The sequence below is a fragment of the Mobula hypostoma genome, chromosome 6, assembly GCF_963921235.1.
Source record: "Mobula hypostoma chromosome 6, sMobHyp1.1, whole genome shotgun sequence".
In the NCBI taxonomy this organism is placed as follows: Eukaryota; Metazoa; Chordata; class Chondrichthyes; order Myliobatiformes; family Myliobatidae; genus Mobula; species Mobula hypostoma.
This window is the reverse complement of record NC_086102.1, coordinates 91,708,571-91,729,328: the sequence shown is the minus strand read 5'-3', so window position 1 is coordinate 91,729,328 and position 20,758 is coordinate 91,708,571. Positions and strand designations below refer to the sequence as shown.

General features: G+C 42.6%; 1 protein-coding gene across 1 annotated transcript in view; it reads right to left on the bottom strand.

Annotated features, from left to right (window-relative positions):
- The window catches only part of vwa8 (von Willebrand factor A domain containing 8), a 485,234-nt gene that overhangs the window by 69,154 nt on the left and 395,322 nt on the right, over positions 1–20,758 (bottom strand). Inside the window, exons 38-39 of the mRNA XM_063051192.1 lie at positions 16,288–16,396; positions 3,750–3,906 (exon numbers count right to left, since the gene is read on the bottom strand). Coding sequence (XP_062907262.1) covers positions 3,750–3,906; positions 16,288–16,396 — 266 coding nt within the window. The remainder of the gene's footprint in view (positions 1–3,749; positions 3,907–16,287; positions 16,397–20,758) is intronic.

Here is a 20,758-nt window from a genome sequence, read left to right as displayed (position 1 = left end):
GAATGTCTTCCATGATGAGGATGTCTCCAAGTTCACGGATGGAGTCACATGCTTCATCCGGAAGTGCATCGACGATGTTGTCCCCCAGAAGTCGGTCAGAACCTTCCCCAACCAGAAACCCCGGATCAATAGTTCCGTGTGAGCAGCACTTACCGCGCGACATCGAGCTTACATCGCTGGCGATCAACTAGAGCTCAAGCAAAGCAGCTATGATCTGCGCAAAGCTATCAAGGCTGCGAAACAATACAGGGACAAGATTGAATCAAGATTCACCAAGAAAAGCACACGTGACTTATAGCAAGGGCTGCATACCATCGCAGACTTCAAAGCCAAACATTGTGGTGCCGCCAACATCGCAGCCTCTCTTCCAGATGAGTTCAATCACTTTTATGCTCAGTTCGATGTTGCTACATCTGAGCCTCCGAGGAAAGCCACCTCTACAACCTACAACCTGGTCATCTCTGAGGCTGAGATACACAGATGTTTCCAACAAATGGACAGTCACAGGCTGCAGGATCGGATGGTATCTCTGGGCGAGTACTCAGGATGTGTGCAGCACAACTGGCAGGTGCGTTTACTGACATTTTTAATCTCTCCCCTTCCTGCTTCAAATTATCCACCATTGTCCCTGTACCAAAAAGACCAAGGTAACACGCCTGAACGACTGGCGTCCTGTCGCACTCACCTCATTAGTAAGCAAATGCTTTGAGAGGCTGGTCAAGGACTACATCTGCAGCCTGCTACCAACCACACTGGACCCCCTACAATTCGCCTACCGACACAACCGATCGACAGATGATGCAGTAGCCACTGCTCTACGTACCGTTCTTACACATCTGTAGAAGAAGGATGCTTATGTGAGAATGCTGTTCTTGGACTACAGTTCGGTATTCAACACCATAGTTCCATCCAGACTCGCTTTTCCTGCCTATATTGTTGGTACCACAATGTATATGAGTTCTAGCTGCTCATCCTTCCACTTAAGAATTCTGTGTACCCAATCTGACATGTCCTTGACTCTAGCACTTGGGAGGCAACATACTATCTGGGTGTCTCTTTCATGTCCACAGAATCTGCTGTCTGTTCCCCTAACTATTGAATCCCTTATCACTACTGCTCTTCTTACCCTTTTCCTTCTGAGCTACAGAGTGCCAGAGACTAGTTGCTGCGGCTTTTCTCTGGTAGGTCCAGCATCCAAAGCAGTATACATGTTGTGAAGGAGATGAGCCACAGGGGACGCTGTACTATCTATCATTCTCTATCCCTCTCCCTTCTAGTTGCCGCACCCAACTTAGTTACGACTGTTTCCCTGTAGCTCCTGTCTGTGAACTCCTCATTCTCCCAAATTATCATAGGTTATCTAGCTCCATATCCAGTTCAAAGTTTAAAGTAAATTTAACTATCAAGGTACATATAGGTCACCATATAAACCTCGAGATTCATTTTTCTGTGGGCGTACTCAACAAATCTTTAGAATAGCAACTAGAACAGGACCAATGAAAGATCAACCAGAGTGCAGAAGACAACAAACTGTGCAAATGCAAATATAAGTAAATAGCAATAAATAATGAAAACATGAAATAATGAGATAAAGAGGCTTTAAAGTGAAATCATTGGTGTGGGAACATTTCAATAATGGGGCAAGTGACTGTAATTATCCCTTTTTTTCCCAAGAGCCTGATGGTTGAGGGATAGAAACTGTTCTTGAACCTGGTGGTGTGAGTGCTGAGGCTCTGGTACCTTCTACGTAATGGTAGCAGCAAGAAGAGAGTATGATCTGGGTGGTGGGGATCTCTAATAATGGATGCTGCTTTCCTGTGACCATGTTTCATGTAGATGTGCTCAATGGCTAGGACGGCTTTACCTGTGATGTACTGGGCTGAATCCACTACCTTTGTAGGATTTTCCATTCAAGGGCATTAGTGTTTCAATGCCAGGCCATGACGTAGCCGGTCAATACACTCTCCACTACACCAGTCTGCCAAAGTTTTAGATGTCATGCCAAATTTCCACAGATCCCTGAGGAAGTACAGGCACTGCCGTGATTTCTTCACAACTGTACTTATGTGCTGGGTCCAGGACAGGTCTTCTGAAATAGTAACACCCAGGTATTTAAAGTTGCTGACGCTCTCCACCTCTGATCCTCCGATGAGGACAGGCTTGTGGATCTCTGGTTTCGTTCTCCTGAAGTCTAGAATCAGTTCCTTGGTGTTGTTGACATAGAGTGAGAGGTTGTTGTGACACAACTCAGCCAAGTTTTCAATCTCCCTCCTGAATGCTGATTCATCACCATCTTTGATACACAACAGTGGTGTCCTCAGCAAACTTGAATATGGCATTGGAGCTGTGCTTAATCACAAAGTCATAGGTGTAAAGCGAGTAGAGCAGGGGACTAGGCACACAGCTCTGTGGTGTATCTGTGCTGATAGAGATCGTGAAGGAGATGTTGCCAATCTGAACTGACTGGGGTCTACAAGTAAGGAAACCCAGGATCCAATTGCATAAGGAGGTATTGAGGCCAAGGTCTTGGAACTTATTGATTAGTTTTGATAGGACAAAGGTATTGAACACTGAGCAGTAATCAATAAAGGGCATCCTGATGTATGCACCTTTGCTGTCCAGATGTTCCAAGATTTAATGAAGAGCCAATGAGATGGCATCTGCTGTGGACTTGTTGCTCCAGTAGCCAAAGTGGAGCAGGTCCAAGATGTCTCTTAGGCAGGAGCTGGTATGTTTCATCACCAACCTCTCAAAACACTTCATTACTGTGGATAAGTGTAACTGGGTGATAGTCATTGAGGCAGGTCACCATGCTCTTCCTGGGCACCAGTATAATTGAAGTCTGCTTGAACGCTACAGATTGTTCCATACATAATCTATAAGAAGCTGCACTTGATGTACTTCTCGCAGATGTAGCAGTCAGGGAGACTGGAGGTCTCCCTGATCTTCCACATCTTGCAAGAGGAGCACACCACTAACCTGGGATCCATTGTCACTACTCTAGCTAGGCACTAATACAGAAAGAAACGGGGACGAGACAGAAACCTCACCCTACACTTCAGCACTCCTCACCGAAGCTCTGGAGCGAAAGTCCCAATTCCCCAATCCATCGCTGCTCCGTTAATACCTTACTTTTTTATTGCCCACCGCTTATTGCTTGGCGGCTTCTCACCGCAAGCAATGACTTCCATGTCTGCTTACCAGTTTTTTTTACACAGAGTGCTGGATGCCTGGACTGCATGCACTGGTGGAGGCAGATATGATAGAGGCATTGAATTGGCTCTTAGATAGACACATGAATGTGCACAGAATAGAAGAATATGGATCATGTGCAGGCAGAAAGGATTAGTTTAATTAGGTGTCATTAGTTTAATTGGTTTGGCACAATATCATGGGCCAAAAGACCTATTCCACTCTCTCCTTCCCCATCTGCCTATTATTGTCCTCATCTAGATCTCTCTATCGCTTGGCAGCTCCTGCACCACCCCTTCCTCTCAACTGTTTATACTTGCAATGTTCCCTATATCTCTTAGTCCAGATGAAGGTTCTCAACCTGAAAATTAACTGTCCACTTCCTTCCACAGGTCCTGCCTGACCCACTGACTTCGGTTTCATGAAGCTACAAGTGCTGGAAGGTAGTGGAACTCATTCCACTGGCCACTATTTTGGTGATCTGCATACTCAAGGGATAAGAGAATGAAATAAATGCAAAGTGCATATTTTCAGCAAGAAATCCAGGTCACACACACCTCTCCTTGAAGGCTTTCTCAGCCATCTCTCTGGCTGCTCGTTTGACTTCCGCTGGCACAGCATCCTTTTCGGCCTGGGACACCTGGTACACTTTGTGTCCTGCATCCAAACGATAGGGACCACCTTTCCCACCCAGGCCAGCAGTGTCTCTACCACCTGGAAGGAAAACAGGCATTGATTATGGAAGTTCAAGCATGGACACCTCAGACTTAGCCTGTGTAAGATGGGACTGAGGGGACAAGCCAGGTAAGCTCGGTCTCTGCTTTACTGGTTGGGTGTAGATCATAAAACACAGAAGCAAAATGAGGCCATTCAGCCCATCAAGTCTGCTCTTCCATTCAATCATGGCTAATTTTTGTTTCAACTCCATTTTTCTTACCTTCTCTAACCCTTAATCCTCTGGACCATCAATAAACTCTTCATTTCTCTTACTTTGTACTACTTCGAGGCACTGAAGTGATTAAATGATCTGTGTGGAGAGCATGCAAAACAAAGCTTTTCAGCAAGGGCAACAACTTGCTGCTCTGGCTTGCATACTGCCCTGGCGTATCACGTAGATAGCAAAGATGCAACATCCATGGTCAACCTTGACCAATGGAGGACCTCCATTATCAAATTACCAATTTACAACGGGCTCACTCTGTGAGATGCTGCTTTGTTGACGTCTGCTTGTTCATTTCAATTCCTGATATGATAAAGGAGGTCCTTTAATCACGATTTACAAGGTAATAAGAGAATAATCAAGCAATAACCACACAAAACGTGTCCAGGGAAATCAGAAAGTAACGTTCAACTTCCCAACTGTAGTTGGTTCTCTTAACTGGTGCCTCAGAGTTTTAACGAGACACTGTGATACACCATAATCGTGTGCCAAAGAAAACAGTAATTCTGGAGTAAACACAAGAGCACCATCATCACTCAAACCTGGACACAACATTCCCTACTGTCACAGATTTCTCTGTGCTGAGTTGCCTTTTGGGAACGCAGTAACTTGCGTAAAGGAATGCTACACATATTGTAACTTGGCATTTTGGTAAAAATTCAATAACAAGATAATTATGCATTAGTAAAAGGTCACGGCCCGTAATGTCGCCAGTTTGTTTCTCTCCAAAAATGGTGCCTGACTTGCTGAGTTCCTTCAGCATTTTGTGTGTTGTTCTGTCTTTCTAGAATCTGCAGAACCTCTGCGTTTAATCACAGATCTGAATTTTTAAACTCTGTCTCTGCCCGCAGCAGCTCATATAATTGTGCATGCAGAAGCATTTCGTGTAATGACTCCCTGAACTAAGTTTAAAGTTAAACTGCTTCAGATGGACAAATACATTAAGATTTCCTCCCACATTACCAAATAGTTATCAGGTCCCAAAGCACTACATTCTTTATACAAATTCATCAAGACTAAATGAATTGGCAACAGTTTGTAAGCACATATATGAAGTTAATTTATCAAGCTGGAATGAAGTATTGGAGAATAAATAGCCAGTGAAAGTGCGCTCTATCTTACTGCTTGCATTCTATCATTCACAGTCCAGATAATGCTGTACAATACTAGAAGTATATGGGTGGAATGGGTCCAGCAAAGTTAGATGTCTATATCACCCTCAAAGTCTTGCCAAAGCCTTTGTCCTAAACAGGGCTTCTGGACTGTGTGTCAGACCAGTGTTATTGATCGTTCTTCTTTTGCCTGTTACACTACTGACATTTAGAGCAGCAATGAAGATCTCCATCTCCAGTGGCGTTCACGGCTTCCTTCACTGTGTCGGTAAATTCCTCTCATTACTGACAGTCATACAGATCCCAAGTGGAGAATGAGAAATACCTTTGCACACAGATACAGTGGTGCTAGAAAGTTTGTGAACACTGTAGAATTTTCTCTATTTCTAAATAAAATGCATAATATGACCTAAAATGCGATCAGACCTCACCTGAGTCCTAGAACTAGATAACGAGGACCCAATGAAAGAAATAACATAAACCATTATGCTTGTTCATTTACTTATTGAGAAAAATGGTCCTATATTACATGTATTTGTTGGAAAAAGTATGTGAATCTCTGGGGTAATGCGTTCTACAAGTGCCATTTGGAGTCAGATGTTCCAATCAATGAGATGAGATTGGAGGTATGGGTTGTAGTAATGCCCTGCGCTATAAAAAAGATACACAAAATCAGGTTACTGACAGAGTCTGCTCTTCTCAAGAAAGATCAGTTTATGTGCACCATGCCTTGATCAAAGAAATTTCAGAGGACCTTAGAAGAAGAATTGTAGAGATGCATGAAGTTGGAAAAGGCAACAAATCATTTCGAAAGACCTGAGTGTTCATCAGTCCACAGTAAGAGAAATTGTCTACAAATATAATAATAATAAATAAACAAGTAAATAAATTAAAGTATACATATATTAAATAGATTTTTAAATTGTGCTAAAACAGAAATACTGTATATTAAAAAAAAGTGAGGTAGTGTCCAAGGATTCAACGTCCATTTAGGAATCGGATGGCAGAGAGGAAGAAGCTGTTCCTGAATCACTGAGTGTGTGCCTTCAGGCTTCTGTATCTCCTACATGATGGTGGCAGTGGGAAAGGGGCATGCCCTGGGTGCTGGAGGTCCTTAATAATGGACGCTGCCTTTCTGGGACACCACTCCCTGGGGGTGTCCTGGGTGCTTTGTGGGCTGGTGGTCAGGATGGAGCTGACTTGATTTGCAGCCTTCTGCGGCTTCTTTCAGTCCTGTGTGGTGGCCCTTCCATACCAGGCAATGATGCAGCCTGTCAGAATGCTCTCCATGGTACAGCTATAGAAGTTCTTGAGCGTATTTGTTGACATGCCAAATCTCTTCAAACTCCTAATAAAGTATATCCACTGTCTTGCCTTCTATATAACTACATCGATATATTGGAACCATGTTAGATCCTCAGAGATCTTGACACCCAGGAACTTGAAACTGCTCACTCTCTCCACTTGGGATCCTTGTATGAGGATTGGTATGTGTTCCTTCGTCTTAGCCTTTCTAAAGTCCACAATCAGCTCTTTTGTCTTACTGATGTTGAGTGCCAGTTTGTTACTATAGTTATTCATATAGTAATATCTATTCTATTCATATTATGCTGTGCTTTGTAAAGTAGTAATTAGTCTGTACTGTAGAATTCATTTTGATATTAATGCTCAATTGATGATGAACCATGGGCTGCCTGTAAGTCTGATAGCTATATGGACAGGAAAGGAATGGAGGGTTATGGGCTGTGTGCAGGTCAGTGGGACTAGGTGTGAGTAAGCGTTCGGCACGGACTAGAAGGGCCGAGATGGCCTGTTTTCGTGCTGTAATTCTTATATGGTTATATGGTTATGGTTAAATGGAGGAAATTCAGCACTGTTGCTACTCTTCCTAGGAGTGGGCGTCCTGCAAAGATCACACCAAGAGCACAATGTGCATTGCTAAAGGAGGTGTTAAAGAACCCAAGGGTAACAGCAAAAGACCTTCAGAAATCTCTTGAACTTGCTAAAGTCTCTGTTCATGTGTCCACTATAAGAAAAAAACTGAACAAGAACACTGTTCATGGAAGGACACCACGGAGGGAACCACTGCTCTCCAAAAAAAATTGCTGCATGTCTCAAGTTTGCAAAAGACCACCTGGGTGTTCTACAATACTTCTGGGACAAGGTTCTGTGGACAGATGAGACAAAACTTCATCGCAGCTGTGAAGCATGGTGGAAGGAGCATCTTGAGTTGGAGCTGCTTTGCTGCCTCAGGGCCTGGACGGCTTGCAATCATTGAGGGAACAATGAATTCAAAATTGTATCAAGACATTTTACAGGCGAATGTCAGGGCAGCAGTCTGACATCTGAAGCTTAATAGAAGTTGGGTAATGCAACAAGACAATGATCTGAAAAACAAGAGTAAATCAGCAACAGAATGGTTTAAAAAGAAGAAAATTTGTTTTGGAATGGCTGGTCAAAGTCCTGACCTTAATACTACAGAAAAGTTGTGGAAGATCCAGAAGCAAGCAGTTCATGCAAGGAAGCCCACCAACATCCCAGAGATGAAGCAGTTTTGTAAGGAGCAATAGCCTAAAATTCCTCCAAGCTGACATGCAGGACTGATCAACAGTTACTGGAAACGTTTGGTAGAAGTGATTGCTGTACAACAGGGTCACACCAATTACTGAAAGCAAAGGTTCACATACCTTTTCCAACAAATATGCAATATTGGATAATTTTTGTCAATAAATAAATGAACAAGTATAATGTTTTTGTGTTATTTATTTAACTGGGTTCTCTTTATCTAGTTTTAGGACTTATATCACATTTTAAGTCATATTTATACAGAAACAGAGAACATTCTACAGGGTTCACAAACTTTCTGGCACCACTGTATAGAAGGATTCTTCATTGCTGTTTCCGTAACAGTTTTGTTTGACCAGTCAGGATTGTTAGCCCTGAGCTGAACCCCTGAACCTGGAGGATCAATCGGTGGGGCCACTCTTACCCTTTGACCTGTTTGGCATGGTGACCCTACCAAGAGCCAAACCATAAAGCCTTGACTCCAGAAGCATAGCTCTCTGGGGCACTGAGGCACACAAGTCTCTAAACCCCGACAAGGTTGTGGTCCTCTTGGAGGAGTGTTATTGTTCCTGGTGTCTTTTATCGGTTCAATCAGCTCACTTTCTCACCCAATTAAAATGCAGCCAAAAAATTAAAAAAAAGAGTTTGCATGCACAATTTACATTTAAAAACGAGTTTGGTTTTTAAAATATCTTTTCAAAAGCTAACATACACACGCATTCAGATTCTTTCTCAGACACACAGGCACATTCAGTCTCTCTGAAACAGAGGCACATTCAATCTCTCACACACATACAGTGTATCTCACATACATAGACAGTCTCTCTCACACACAGAGACATTCAAAATATCTCTCACACAGACAGATATTTAGTCTTTTTCTCTCTTACACACTGACAGTCTCACAAACACATATTCAGCTTCTCTTTCTTTTCACACACACACACACCTCTCAAACAGACATCCAAACTAATAGGCCTCAATTAAAACCCAGTGCCAGTTTTCTGCTAAGAACCAGCATATAGGCTTCTCCTGTTCTTGAATTTTGTGAAACCATGCACCTCTTGTTGATGTGACAAGTTGCAGAAGGTATAGGGTGAAACAAAACGACTCCAAGATACTCAGCCTGCTCAGTGCAGTGACCACTGCCACCAAGAAAGTACATTACAATTACAGAAACAAATCTGTAATGCCTCAGAATACTTTTCACTATTCTTTATATCACTGGAAATAGCCCCAAGATTTCAAGCACTGTCTCAAAACAGTTTCTCATTCCTTTCTCTATGTCAGGCTCTCTTCAAATATCCTTTCTACCATGGCCAACCTTTGAGTCTGTACACAAGGCACTAGGAGCAGGAGTAGGCCACTTGGCCCCTCAAGCTTGCCACACCATTCAAAATAAGTGGTCCCAGGCCACAATACCTCTTCTGTGCCAGTCCACCATGACCTTCAAATCCTTGATTTTCCATCCACCTTATCTTTAAATATTCCAAGTGATCTGTTTTCTACGACAGTCCAGGGTACACATTTCCAAAGATACACTATTCTCTGTGAGGAGATCATCATCAGGTGCCATACCCAGATTGAGCTTTGACTGCCATGACTCACACACCCCTGTTTCGGGTCAAGTGGATCATTGGTATTCATTATGAGAAGATAACCTTTTAAAAATCTTGAACTCTGGTTAATAGAGCAATAGAGTATTACAGAGCAGAAACAGATCCATTGGTCCAACATATTCATACTGACCAAGAAGCCCATCTACATTAGTCCTATTTGCTCATATCCCTTTCAACTTTTCCTATCCATGTATCCGTCCATATATCTTTGAAGCATTGACATTGTACATGCCTTAGCTTCAGGGTAATCAAGGTGTTTGTTCCTGTACTGTTTTACTCTATGCTTCTATTATTTTCTGACCTTATGTTAGATGAAGGTACTGTGCTGGTTCCACTGTTCAACACATGAGGGGTGCATTGAACAGACTGTCATACTTCTGACTCAAGGCTTGTACAGTAAATCTCTGACAATCCGCTATCTGATTGTTCAGAAATCAGCATCAGGCTCACTGGGGCCTCATTTTCTGCTCTCCCCTTAAACCCTTTGGATCCTTGTTTTCTGCTCTCCCATTAAATCTTCCACATCCCTGCTTCCCGTGCTCCCTTTACTCTTTGGATCTGTGTCTCATACTCCCTTTAAGCTCATTGAGGCCTTGCTCATAGATCTCTTCATTAACTCTCAGGATTCTGTTCCCCACACTCTTTGTGAATTCATCCTGGACCCACTGGGATCATGTTCCCGTGCTCCTTATTAGCTTGTTCTCCGATACTTCATTCCAACTTGATAAATTGACCTAATTTATGCGTTTATGAAGTGTTGCCGATCTATTTAGTCTTGTTGAATTTGTGTAAAGAACGTAGTGCTCTGGGACCAGATAACTATTAGGTGATGTGGGAGCAACTCTTCATGTACTTGCCTATCTGAAGCAGTTTAGCTTCAGAATTATAGTTCAGGAATCATTTTAGCAAGTTTCTGCAGATGGAATTATATAAGCTGCTGCGGGCAGAGGTAGACTGAAAGTTTCTGACTTGTGATTAAACACAAGAGATGCTGCAGATGCTGGAAATCCAGAGCAACACACACATAATGCCGGAGGAACTCAGTAGGTCAGGCACCATCTATGGAGAAGAATAAACAATTGATGCTTTGGACCAAGACACTTTACTAATACAGTATTATGCAAAAGTCTAAGGCACCTATATAGCTAGGTAGGGTGCCTAAGACTTTTGCACAGTACCCTATTTGTCAACGTGGAGTGGAAAGCGAGTTTGTAAATCTGGCAGGAGCCAAGGATGATGGGAATGGTGAGGGTGGAGTGCCACAGGAGGGGTGTGGAAGTGGTGGCAGCAGAGTGCCTGTGTTGGGAGACGGCATGGGTGCAGACACCCAGTCCCTGAGACACCTGGCAAAGCTATTTGATTCCGAAGAACTGGTCTATTGGTAATTACAGAATGCCTGTCAGGTACTTCCCACTCCCTCCCCTCTCCCTTCCCCTTTTCCCAACCATGATTCCCCTCTCCCTGCCCCTTCTCACTCTCAGTCCACAATCAAGACCCATATCTGAATCAGTTTTACTATCACTCGCGTACGTCAAGAAAGGTGTTTTTTTATTGGCAGCAGTACACTGCAATACCTAAATTACTACGGTATTGTGCAAAAGACTTAGGCACCCTGGCTATATATATGTGTCTAAGACTTTTACACAGTAATTCTCTTCTATTAAATTTTTTGTCAAAATGCTAAGGTACGGTATGTACAACCTAGCATTACCAAAAGGCAGCTCATCAGGGAGAAATGTGTGACAGTAATAAACAGCAGCAACAGTGGGAGTGTTGTGTCCAGGTCTGAGCGCTGATGGTGCTCTTGTGTTTACTCCAAAAGGACTGTTTTCTTTGGCACAAGATTGCAGCGTATCACGGCGTCTCATTAAAACACTACCGCACCGGTTCAGAGAACCAACTACAGTTAGGAAGTTGGACATTACTTTTTGATTTCCCTGGACACATTCTGTGTGGTTATTGCTTGATTATCTTCTTGTCACCTCGTAAATTGTGATTAACGGACCTCCTTTATCATATCAGGAAGTGAAATGAACAAGCAGACGTCAACAAAGCAGCATCTCACAGAGAGCCCATTCTAAATTGGTAAATTGAAAAATTGGTTTATTATTGTCACATGTACTAAGGTGCATTAAAAAATTTGTTTTAAATGCCATCCATACAAATCAATTAATCACATCAGAGCATTGAGGCAGTAGAAGGAAAAAGCAATAATAGAATGCATGATAAAGCATTAGAAAGAAAGTGTAGTGCAAGCAGGTAATAAGTACAAGGGCCATGGCGACTAGATTGTGAGGTCATGAGTCCATCTTATCACATTAGGGGACCATTCAATAGTCTTTGGATAGAACCTGTCCTTGAACATAACTGTATGCTCTGGGCCCTTTTCTTCTGGTGATTGAAGAGGGGAAAATAGAGAATGTCTGGACCATGGGGGGTCTTTTATGTTAGCTACTTTATCAAGGCAGTGAAAAGTGTGGATAGAGTGGGACCTACAAGTTGGACAGTCTCCGTCCGCATTCTAACCTTCCATCTTGCTGAATTTGGAAACTGAGCTCACCGATTTTCCTCAGGTCTAGGAAGCTGAACAACACACTTAAAGAAAGATATGAGGAGGCAATTAGGCCCACTGTGTCTGCCAGCTCTTTAAAGATCAGTCCAATTACAGTTATCCTGTGCCCTTTCTCCAAAGCCGTACAAATGTTTTCCAACGCAAGTCATTGCCAGGCAATGAAGCACTGCTTAAACGTATGACTTCGGTGAATCAGTACATGGATAACTTTCAGACTTGGGTTAATTGTCAAATAAAATTTCTGCCAATCCCCCTATCAGTGATTGTCGTGGGGCTGGTCACCATTGACAGGATACTCAGTTGGACCAATAATACATAGTCCTTGGCTACACTGCAGGTCAGAGGCTCGGTGTCCCTTAGCAAATAACTTGTTTCCAAGCATTGCAGAACCTTTCCACCAGCGACAGTAAGACTCCAAAAATTCGGCACCCTCAGGACTTTGGTGATGCCAGTATTCTAACCTCCTATCTTGCTGAATTTGGAAACTGAACTCAAGATGTTCCTCAGCTCCAGGAAACTGCACAACACACTTAAAGAAAGGCATGAGAGGCATGGAAACACAGTCCCAGTATCCACTTCTTGGCTCATCATCATCATCATCATTATGTGCTGTGTCATTAGACATGGGCAATCATGGTCTTCTATCTGTCTTTAAACTGTGCCAATGGGGAAGGTCCCCTTCATGCTGTTGTTCTCATTCTTTACTCAATCCATTACCATAATTGTTCTTGGCAATTTTTTCCACGAAATTGCCTTTGCCTTCTTCTGGGCAGTGTGTTTACAAGATGGCGACCCCAGATATTATCAATCCTCCTCAGAGATTGTATGTCTGGCGTCAATTATTGCAGAACCAGGATGTGATATGCACCCGCTGCTCATACAACCATCTACCACCTGCTCGCATGGCTTCATGTGACCCTGATCAGGGGGCTAAGCAGGTGCTACACCTTGTTCAAGGGTGACCTGCAGGCTAACGGAGGGAAGGAGCACCTTACACCTCCTTTGGTAGAGTGTATCTCCTCCCCGCCATGCTTCTGCCTTGGGGTAGCTTTTGGTAATGCTAGTGTCTTGTTAACAGACAAGCAAACCCAAAATACTGGATTGCTACTCAGTTTCAAGTAGCTTCTGAATTACTATTGGTAGGAACGGCAGGAGTATCCTGGAGAGTACCCTGATTTGTGGAGGTTACTTCTCAACATGATTTAATACCACACAGGGTAACAATGGGTATTCAACAATACCAACTTGTTGCTGCTTTTAAATCCAGATTAGCTGATAGTCCAATTGAGATACAACATGCAGAAAATGTTTGTGCATATTGAGAGGATGACCCCAAGTTATTGTTGACCCTTTCACTGAAGCATGCAAGACATTGGACCTTACTCCCAACAGGAGAAAGAGAAAGGTTTGCTGACAACCTTACGACGCCACATTGCCCTCTAACAGTAAAAGTTCAGGGCAAGACTCTGGAGCACATCTTGGGAGCCACAGATGGTGAAGGCAGACATTAACTCACCACCTTCTCACCTCAGCAGAACCCTTGGTTGACTGAGGGAAAAAAAAATGGCACAAAATACAGGGTCAACCAGGGAAAGTGACCTTTGCCTTCATATGAGCTTTTTATACCTGGACTGTCTCAGCAGGCCTCTTGAACCAGTAGACAAATATCACCAATATATCCTCCAAAATCATATAGTCATAGTTATACTGCACAAAAACAGGCCAACGAAGGTGCCTACTGAGCTAATCCCATTTGTCTGTATTTGGCTCATATACTTCAAAACATTCCTGTCTATGTAACTGTCCAAATTTATTTTAAACATTGATACAGTACCTGCCTTTGGCAGCCTGTCCCATATACCCACCAACCATTTGTTAGGGAAACTTCTCCTCAGTTCCCCTTTAAATCGTTCCCCTGCCTTGTGCAACTGGATCCCGAACTTCCTGTCAGATCGCCAGCAGGTTGTAAGAGTGGGCTCCCTCACCTCCAACCCTTTGACTCTTAATACAGGAGCCCCTCAGGGCTGCGTACTGAGTCCCCTCCTTTACTCCCTGTATACCCATGACTGTATCGCCACCCACAGCTCTAATCTGCTAATTAAATTTGCCAATGACACTACATTAATTGGCCTTATCTCAAACAATAACAAGGTGGCCTACAGGGAAGAAGTGGTGTCAAGAAAACAGCCACTCCCTCAATGTTGCAAAACCAAAGGAGCTGGTTGTGGATTACAGGAGGAATGTAGATGTGCTAACCCCTATTGACATCAATGGATCTGGGGTTGAGAGGGTGAACAGCTTCAAATTCCTCGGCATCCACATCACCAAGGACCTCACATAGTCTGTAAACACCAGCTGTGTGGTGAAAAAGGCACAACAGCGCCTCTTTTACCTCAGACAGTTGAGGAAGTTTGGTATGGGCCCCCAAATCCTAAGAACTTTCTAGAGGGGCACAATTGAGAGCATCCTGACTGGCTGCAACACTGCCTGCTATGGGAACTGTACTTCCCTCAATCGCAGGACTCTGCAGAGAGTGGTGCAGACAGCCCAGCGTATCTGTAGTTGTGAACTTCCCATAATTCAGGACATTTACAAAGACAGGTGTGTAAAAAGGGCTTGTAGGATCATTGGGGAGCCCAGTCAGCCCAACCAGAAACTATTCCAGCTGCTACCATCTGGGAAACGGTACTGCAGCATAAAATACCAACAGGCTCTGGAACAGCTTCTTCCACCAGGCCATCAGACTGATTAACTCACGCTGATTTGAGTGTACTCTATATTACATTGGCTGTTCTATTTATTATAAATTACTATGATTGCACATTGCAGATTTAGACGGAGACATAATGTAAAGATTTTTACTCATGTATGTGAAGGATATAAGAAATAAAGTCAATTTAATTCTTACATTAAAGCTATGCCCTCTAGTTTTGGACTCCCTTATCCTGAGAAAAAGACTGTTACTATCTACCTTTATCTGAGCTCCTCATAACTTTATAAGGTCTTTTGTCCCAGCCCATTCACTGGAAGAACAAGTGAGTCAATGCCCGTGACTGTTCCCAAATCAAGGCCTTCATTAAGAAGCCCTTGGTTACATTGTTTTGGCTATGTACATGGATTCATGAAACAAATGCTCACCTCAATCCTCCATGTAATTTAAATAGGCAATAACCAACAGATCATTTCAGTATGTAGACTACACACATAACACATTCAACAATTCCCTATTCTTTATAATCTTATAAGCTCCTTTGGTTCAACTGCTCAGAAAGTAACATCTATATTTCCCTGTGGACAAGACAACTCAGTACTTACACTAATAGCAAGAAGCACCCCTCTGTGAACTCAATACCTCACCCCCACATAGCCTCCCCCACCCTACCACCACAAGGAACAAAGCTGGTCACAGATATCTAGCACATAAAATGATCCATTTGCTGACTGTGCAAAGACACTGTTGGGCAGAAACTGCAAGCTTATGGAAAGCATGCTCTGTGACTTGACTTGATCTGTCTGGAACCGGTCTGACTTGGGTGAAAGTGACATGAGGCATTTGGTGGAACAGCAATGAGGTAACACTCCCTATAGTCCTGTACCAGATTTAATGGGAAGTTGATGCAGGATAGCCAAATAAAATAGAACCAATGAAGCTGAGATCTGATAAGAAAAGAAGGCAAGAATAGAGGTCTTCGGGTATAGGAGCAGTGAAAACTCTGGAGGCCAACCATCACGGAAGTCTATGACTTCATGCTGAAAGCATGGAGACTTCACTGGGATCAAGAGGAATGTCTGGCTAGAGTGAATCTCTGTTTCCTTTTCTATTTGTTCACTGCTCAGGGATTGTAAGAGAAACCTACTGAGTGTGCTCACAGACATTTAGTTCAGTTTGCTTGTTCTTAACTGAACCATTAAAGGTAATAGTCATTTAATACAGATGCTCTTTATATCTAACCAATTATTGTTGCTTATTGAGTAGAGAAACAGGCTCATTGCAGAATGCTCTATACTTCAGACAGCATGTGTTGAGATCGATACATAATTAGGCCAGCCAGTACCTCTTGGTAACATTATTTTCCATCTGTTGATTTTATCCACAAATACATTTGCAATGGGTGAACTTGCTTGCTCATATATAGTCCATCCATCAGAAGTCTGCATACTGTTTTCATCAAGTTTCCATGCTCTTATTCATCTCTATTTTAACTTGCATTATGACTCCAGCAGATAGGACATTATTATTTTTCTCCCACAGCTTAGCAAAAAAATAAATACTTTATCCATACTGACCGGTACCACCAGCCCAGGTGTTGCCTCCAACGTGAGGAGCATTGTGTACATCAACTCTTCCATGCTTTGGAGCAGTGATGTCCAATCCACTGTCTCTCTGAATGGTAATCTGAGTGGAGGAAAGACAAATGCTACTATGAGTCAACTTCCTAAGGATACAATTACCCAGACAGATTACACGGTTGAATCCTTTTATATTGCAAGACTGCATCATTTCATCTGTCAGTCCGGATCACTCATAATTAAGCAGTCCATTCCTGACACTTGAGACCATACTCTAATTACCACACAAAAATAGTCCATCTGTCCTAACATGTTAACACTAGCTACTTAGGTTATTCCCACTTCCAGAAGTTCTGTCGCCAGCATTACAAGTTAACCAGGTATTCAATTTTAACTGGCTTCACCAACAGCCAGGTACTGAGTTTCAGATCCCCAGTGCTCATCTAATCTTTCTTTCAATTAACAAAATTCCACTGATTATTAGTATCCTGGATCTAGGCACTGTACACAGCATTCTGCTAAACAAAGTTTTATGCCACAGCAATATGACTCCTTGACTCTTATATTCGATATTCCAACCCAGGAAAGCATGCCTGCCCACAAAATGCTGGAGGAACTCAGCAGGCCAGGCAGCAATAATGACGGGGAATAAACAGTCGACCTTTTAGGCTAAAACCCTTCAAGCATGCCACATGCCTTTTTAACCACTCTATTTGTGATGCCACTTTGGGGAAGCTATGGACTTGGACCTCAAGATCCCTCTGAACATCAGAGCTATTAAGGGTGCTGCCTTTAATTGTATACTTTCCCCTTACATTTAATCTCTTGAAATGAAACACCTCACACTTGCCCAGATTAAATTCCAACTGCTAATTCTCCACCCATATGAGCTATATCCTGCTGTATCCTTTGACATTTTAAAAATATATTGTCATAATATATTCTCTCCATCCACTTTCTTTCATCTGCTCATTGGAAAGTAAATGTCAACAGTGAAACGGGTATCAGAGTTCATCTCTAATTGCTCATGAACTGAGACAGGTGAGCTAAATGTAATAACGAATCTGGAGTCACATATAGTCCAGACCAGGTAAAGACAGTAGATTTCCTTCCCTGAATGACATTGATGAACCGGCTGGGTTTTTACAATTAGTCGATTCATATTGGCACATTTGTGTCTTTTTAAAAAAATCTGATTTATTTCATTAGAAGCTTAATTTTCCAACTGCCATGATGAAATTTGAACTCAAATCTCAGGATAAGTGGTACAGAGGTCTGGTTGCTAGTACAGTAATTTAGTCCCATCTCCATCAAAATCCCTCCAAAAACTTTGCAGAATTTTCAACACCTTTTCTTAAAGTTTAGTGAAAAACTCTATCAAAAGGGTACTCAACATTATTTCCTTGCTTGCAGTGAAATTATTTTCAAAAGGGCAGCATTCACAACTTGATTTTTTTCCCTTTGAGAAACGTATGTGGAAGAAAAGAAAGCTGGAAAGATTTAGTGTGGCATTGTATACAGCACAGATATCGTGGGCTGAAGGGCCTGTTTGCAGCCGGTGTGTAATGAAGTGTATCTGATATATTACTGAGTCCAGGTTTTGTTTCACACAGTCATTCTATTTAGAACCATCAATCAACGACATACTTTTTCTGAAACAAAGTGTGGCCAATCATGCGGAAAGTTTAACCAATCACTCCTGCTCAATCTTTTTGTTTAACAGAGCCAAAGATCAGGACACAAGTGCCAAAATCAAATGCAGACTCTATGAGAAGTCAAACCCTTCAGTAATAAAATGAATACCATTTCTGTCAAGTTTGTTGCGGATGTTACAAATTTCAGTGGCTGAAAAGGAAAATACTATAATTCCTTTAGCATCCTTTTGTATTATTTAGTTCTCTTTACCGATCATTCAGTTAGAGTTCAGAAACAGACCCTTTGGCCCACTGAGTCTATGCTGAATATCAGAAATATCATCTTGCACAAAAAATGAGTGGCCAGAGGAACTCAGTGGGTCAGGCAGCATCTGTAGAGGAAAAGGACAGCTGACATTTTGGGTTAAGACCCTTCAACTGGATCTGACTGACAATGATGGAAAGCTAAAGGAGGTAGCTACCTGACAGTTGATGAATGCTGTAGCCCAAGTAGAACGCCACCCCTTCACTAATGCTCAGGGCTCAAACCCTAAGTCCTGCTGCGTTATTTCTGTGGATCTTTGTCCAGTGAAATGTTACACAATTGATATGAACAGAAGGTTGCACGTTGCTCGATGCCACTGTACACAACTCTGTCCACTGGTGCCTCACATGCATGGAACTGCCAGTAACACTTTGGCCTGAAACCTGCTTCCAACACACAAAAATAGCCATCACAACTCTGCTTTAGAGGGTAACATTCTAAAGTTATCCATTAAACGTCAATGTCCACCAATGCAAGAAGCATATAGCACAGAAACAGACTGTTCAGGCCAAATGGTTCATGTTGACCAGGATTCCCATCTAAGCTGGTCGTGTTTGTCTGCATTTGGCCCACATTTCTCTAAATCAGGGGCTCCCACCATTTTATGCCATGGACTCTGCCATTAACCAAGGGGCCCATGGACCACAGTTTGGGAACCCCTGCTCTAAACCCTTTCCATCCACGTAGCTGTCGGAGAATCTTTTAAATGTTGTTAATATACTGCACTTCCTCAACCATTTCCTCCAGCAGCTCATTCTAGATAGGTACCACCCTCTGGGTGAAAAGTTGTTCCTTGGGTTTCTATTAAATCTTTCCCCTTTCACCATTGAGCTCTGCCCTGTAGTTTTTGATTCTCCAACTTAGGGGAAAAGACTGCTTGTACTGTATTCACCCTATCCATGCCTCTCATGATTTTACACACATCCATAATACCACCATTGATTCTCCTACTCAGCAATGAATAAAGTACCAGACAGCTTAGCCGCTCTCCATAACTCCCCTCCATTAACACTCACGTCTGCCAGGTTACAGGCTGATTGGATCTGGGAATAGCTGAGGATGCACTGGATTTAAGTTGCACCACACTGGGAGTGAGATGAAGCATTAAAGTGACAGGCAAATGGAAACTCAGGGTGAAGCTAACTGACTGAATGGAGGTGTTAAGTAAAGCAGATATCCAGTCAGGATGTGGTCTCTCCAACATGGATAAGGCTACATTGTGAGCACTGAATACAGAACATAAAACTGAAATGGTACAAACACCAGCAAGAGATTCAGCAGTTGCTGAAAACCTCCCGATGAAAGGTCTGAGCCAGAAAAGTCAACTGTTTATTCTGCTCCACAGGTGCTGCCTGACCTGCTGAGTTCCTCCAGCAGTTTGTGTTGCTCTGATATAATCACTGCTATGCATCCAACTAAGGGCGGTGGGAAGGGAGAGGGTTAATGACTAACTGTTGCATGATGCATGTTGAAAGTTTGACATCACCACAACAGTGATGAATGGAAGAGCTTTATAGTGTTTTAGATGAAATAAAAGGGAATTATAATTCCAATTTATTGGAATATAAATTAACACCTGTGCAATTACAAGAGAAGCCAAATGAATTCCATCACGTTGTGCAAAAATCTACACCATGCATGACTTTCACCTTCACCGTTCCAATACACAAGTTGCCTTTAATGTTTAATATATCACTTAAGTATTTCACGAGAATGATTATCAGACAGAATTTGACATCGACTATCATAGAAAGGTAGAAAACCTACAGCACAATACAGGCGCTTTGGCCCACAAAGCTGTGTCAAACATGTCTTTAACTTAGAAATTACCTAGGGCTACCCATAGCCCTCTGTTTTTCTGAACTCCATGTACTTGTCCAGGAATCTCTTAAAAAAACCCTATCGTATCCGTCTCCACCACTGTTGCCGGCAGCCCATTCCACGCACTCACCACTCTCTGCGTAAAAAACTTATTCCTGACATCTCCTCTGTACCTACTTCCAAGCACCTTAAAACTGTGCCCTCTCGTGTTAGCCATTTCAGCCCTGGGGAAAAGCCTCTGACTATCCACACGATCAATGCCTCTCATCATCTTATGCAGGCCACCTCTAATCCTCCATCGCTCCAAAGAAAAAAGGCCAAGTTCATGCAACCTATTCTCATAAGGCAGTATATTACTCAAACAATATATACTTCTGTTGTTGGATTTTACTAGTGAGTCTCTTCCTCATTGATCTATGATAGCTGTTCAATATAAAGTACATTAAGCACAGAGGAGCTTTTTGTAGTGAAAAGAGAAAGCTCTGACCACACACAATTCTTTAGGACATGAGTGAAATGGGTGGGTTATCAGCCGTATGTGACCCACCTTTGGAAACGGGTACTTTCCAATGAAATCATGACACTGTTCAAGTCAACAGAGAGTGGACACCATTGGTAATGTGGGAAACAGCAAACCAGAATAAAAACACTGGCAGTAGTTTTAACCCCTTAAAGGTGCAGCACTGAC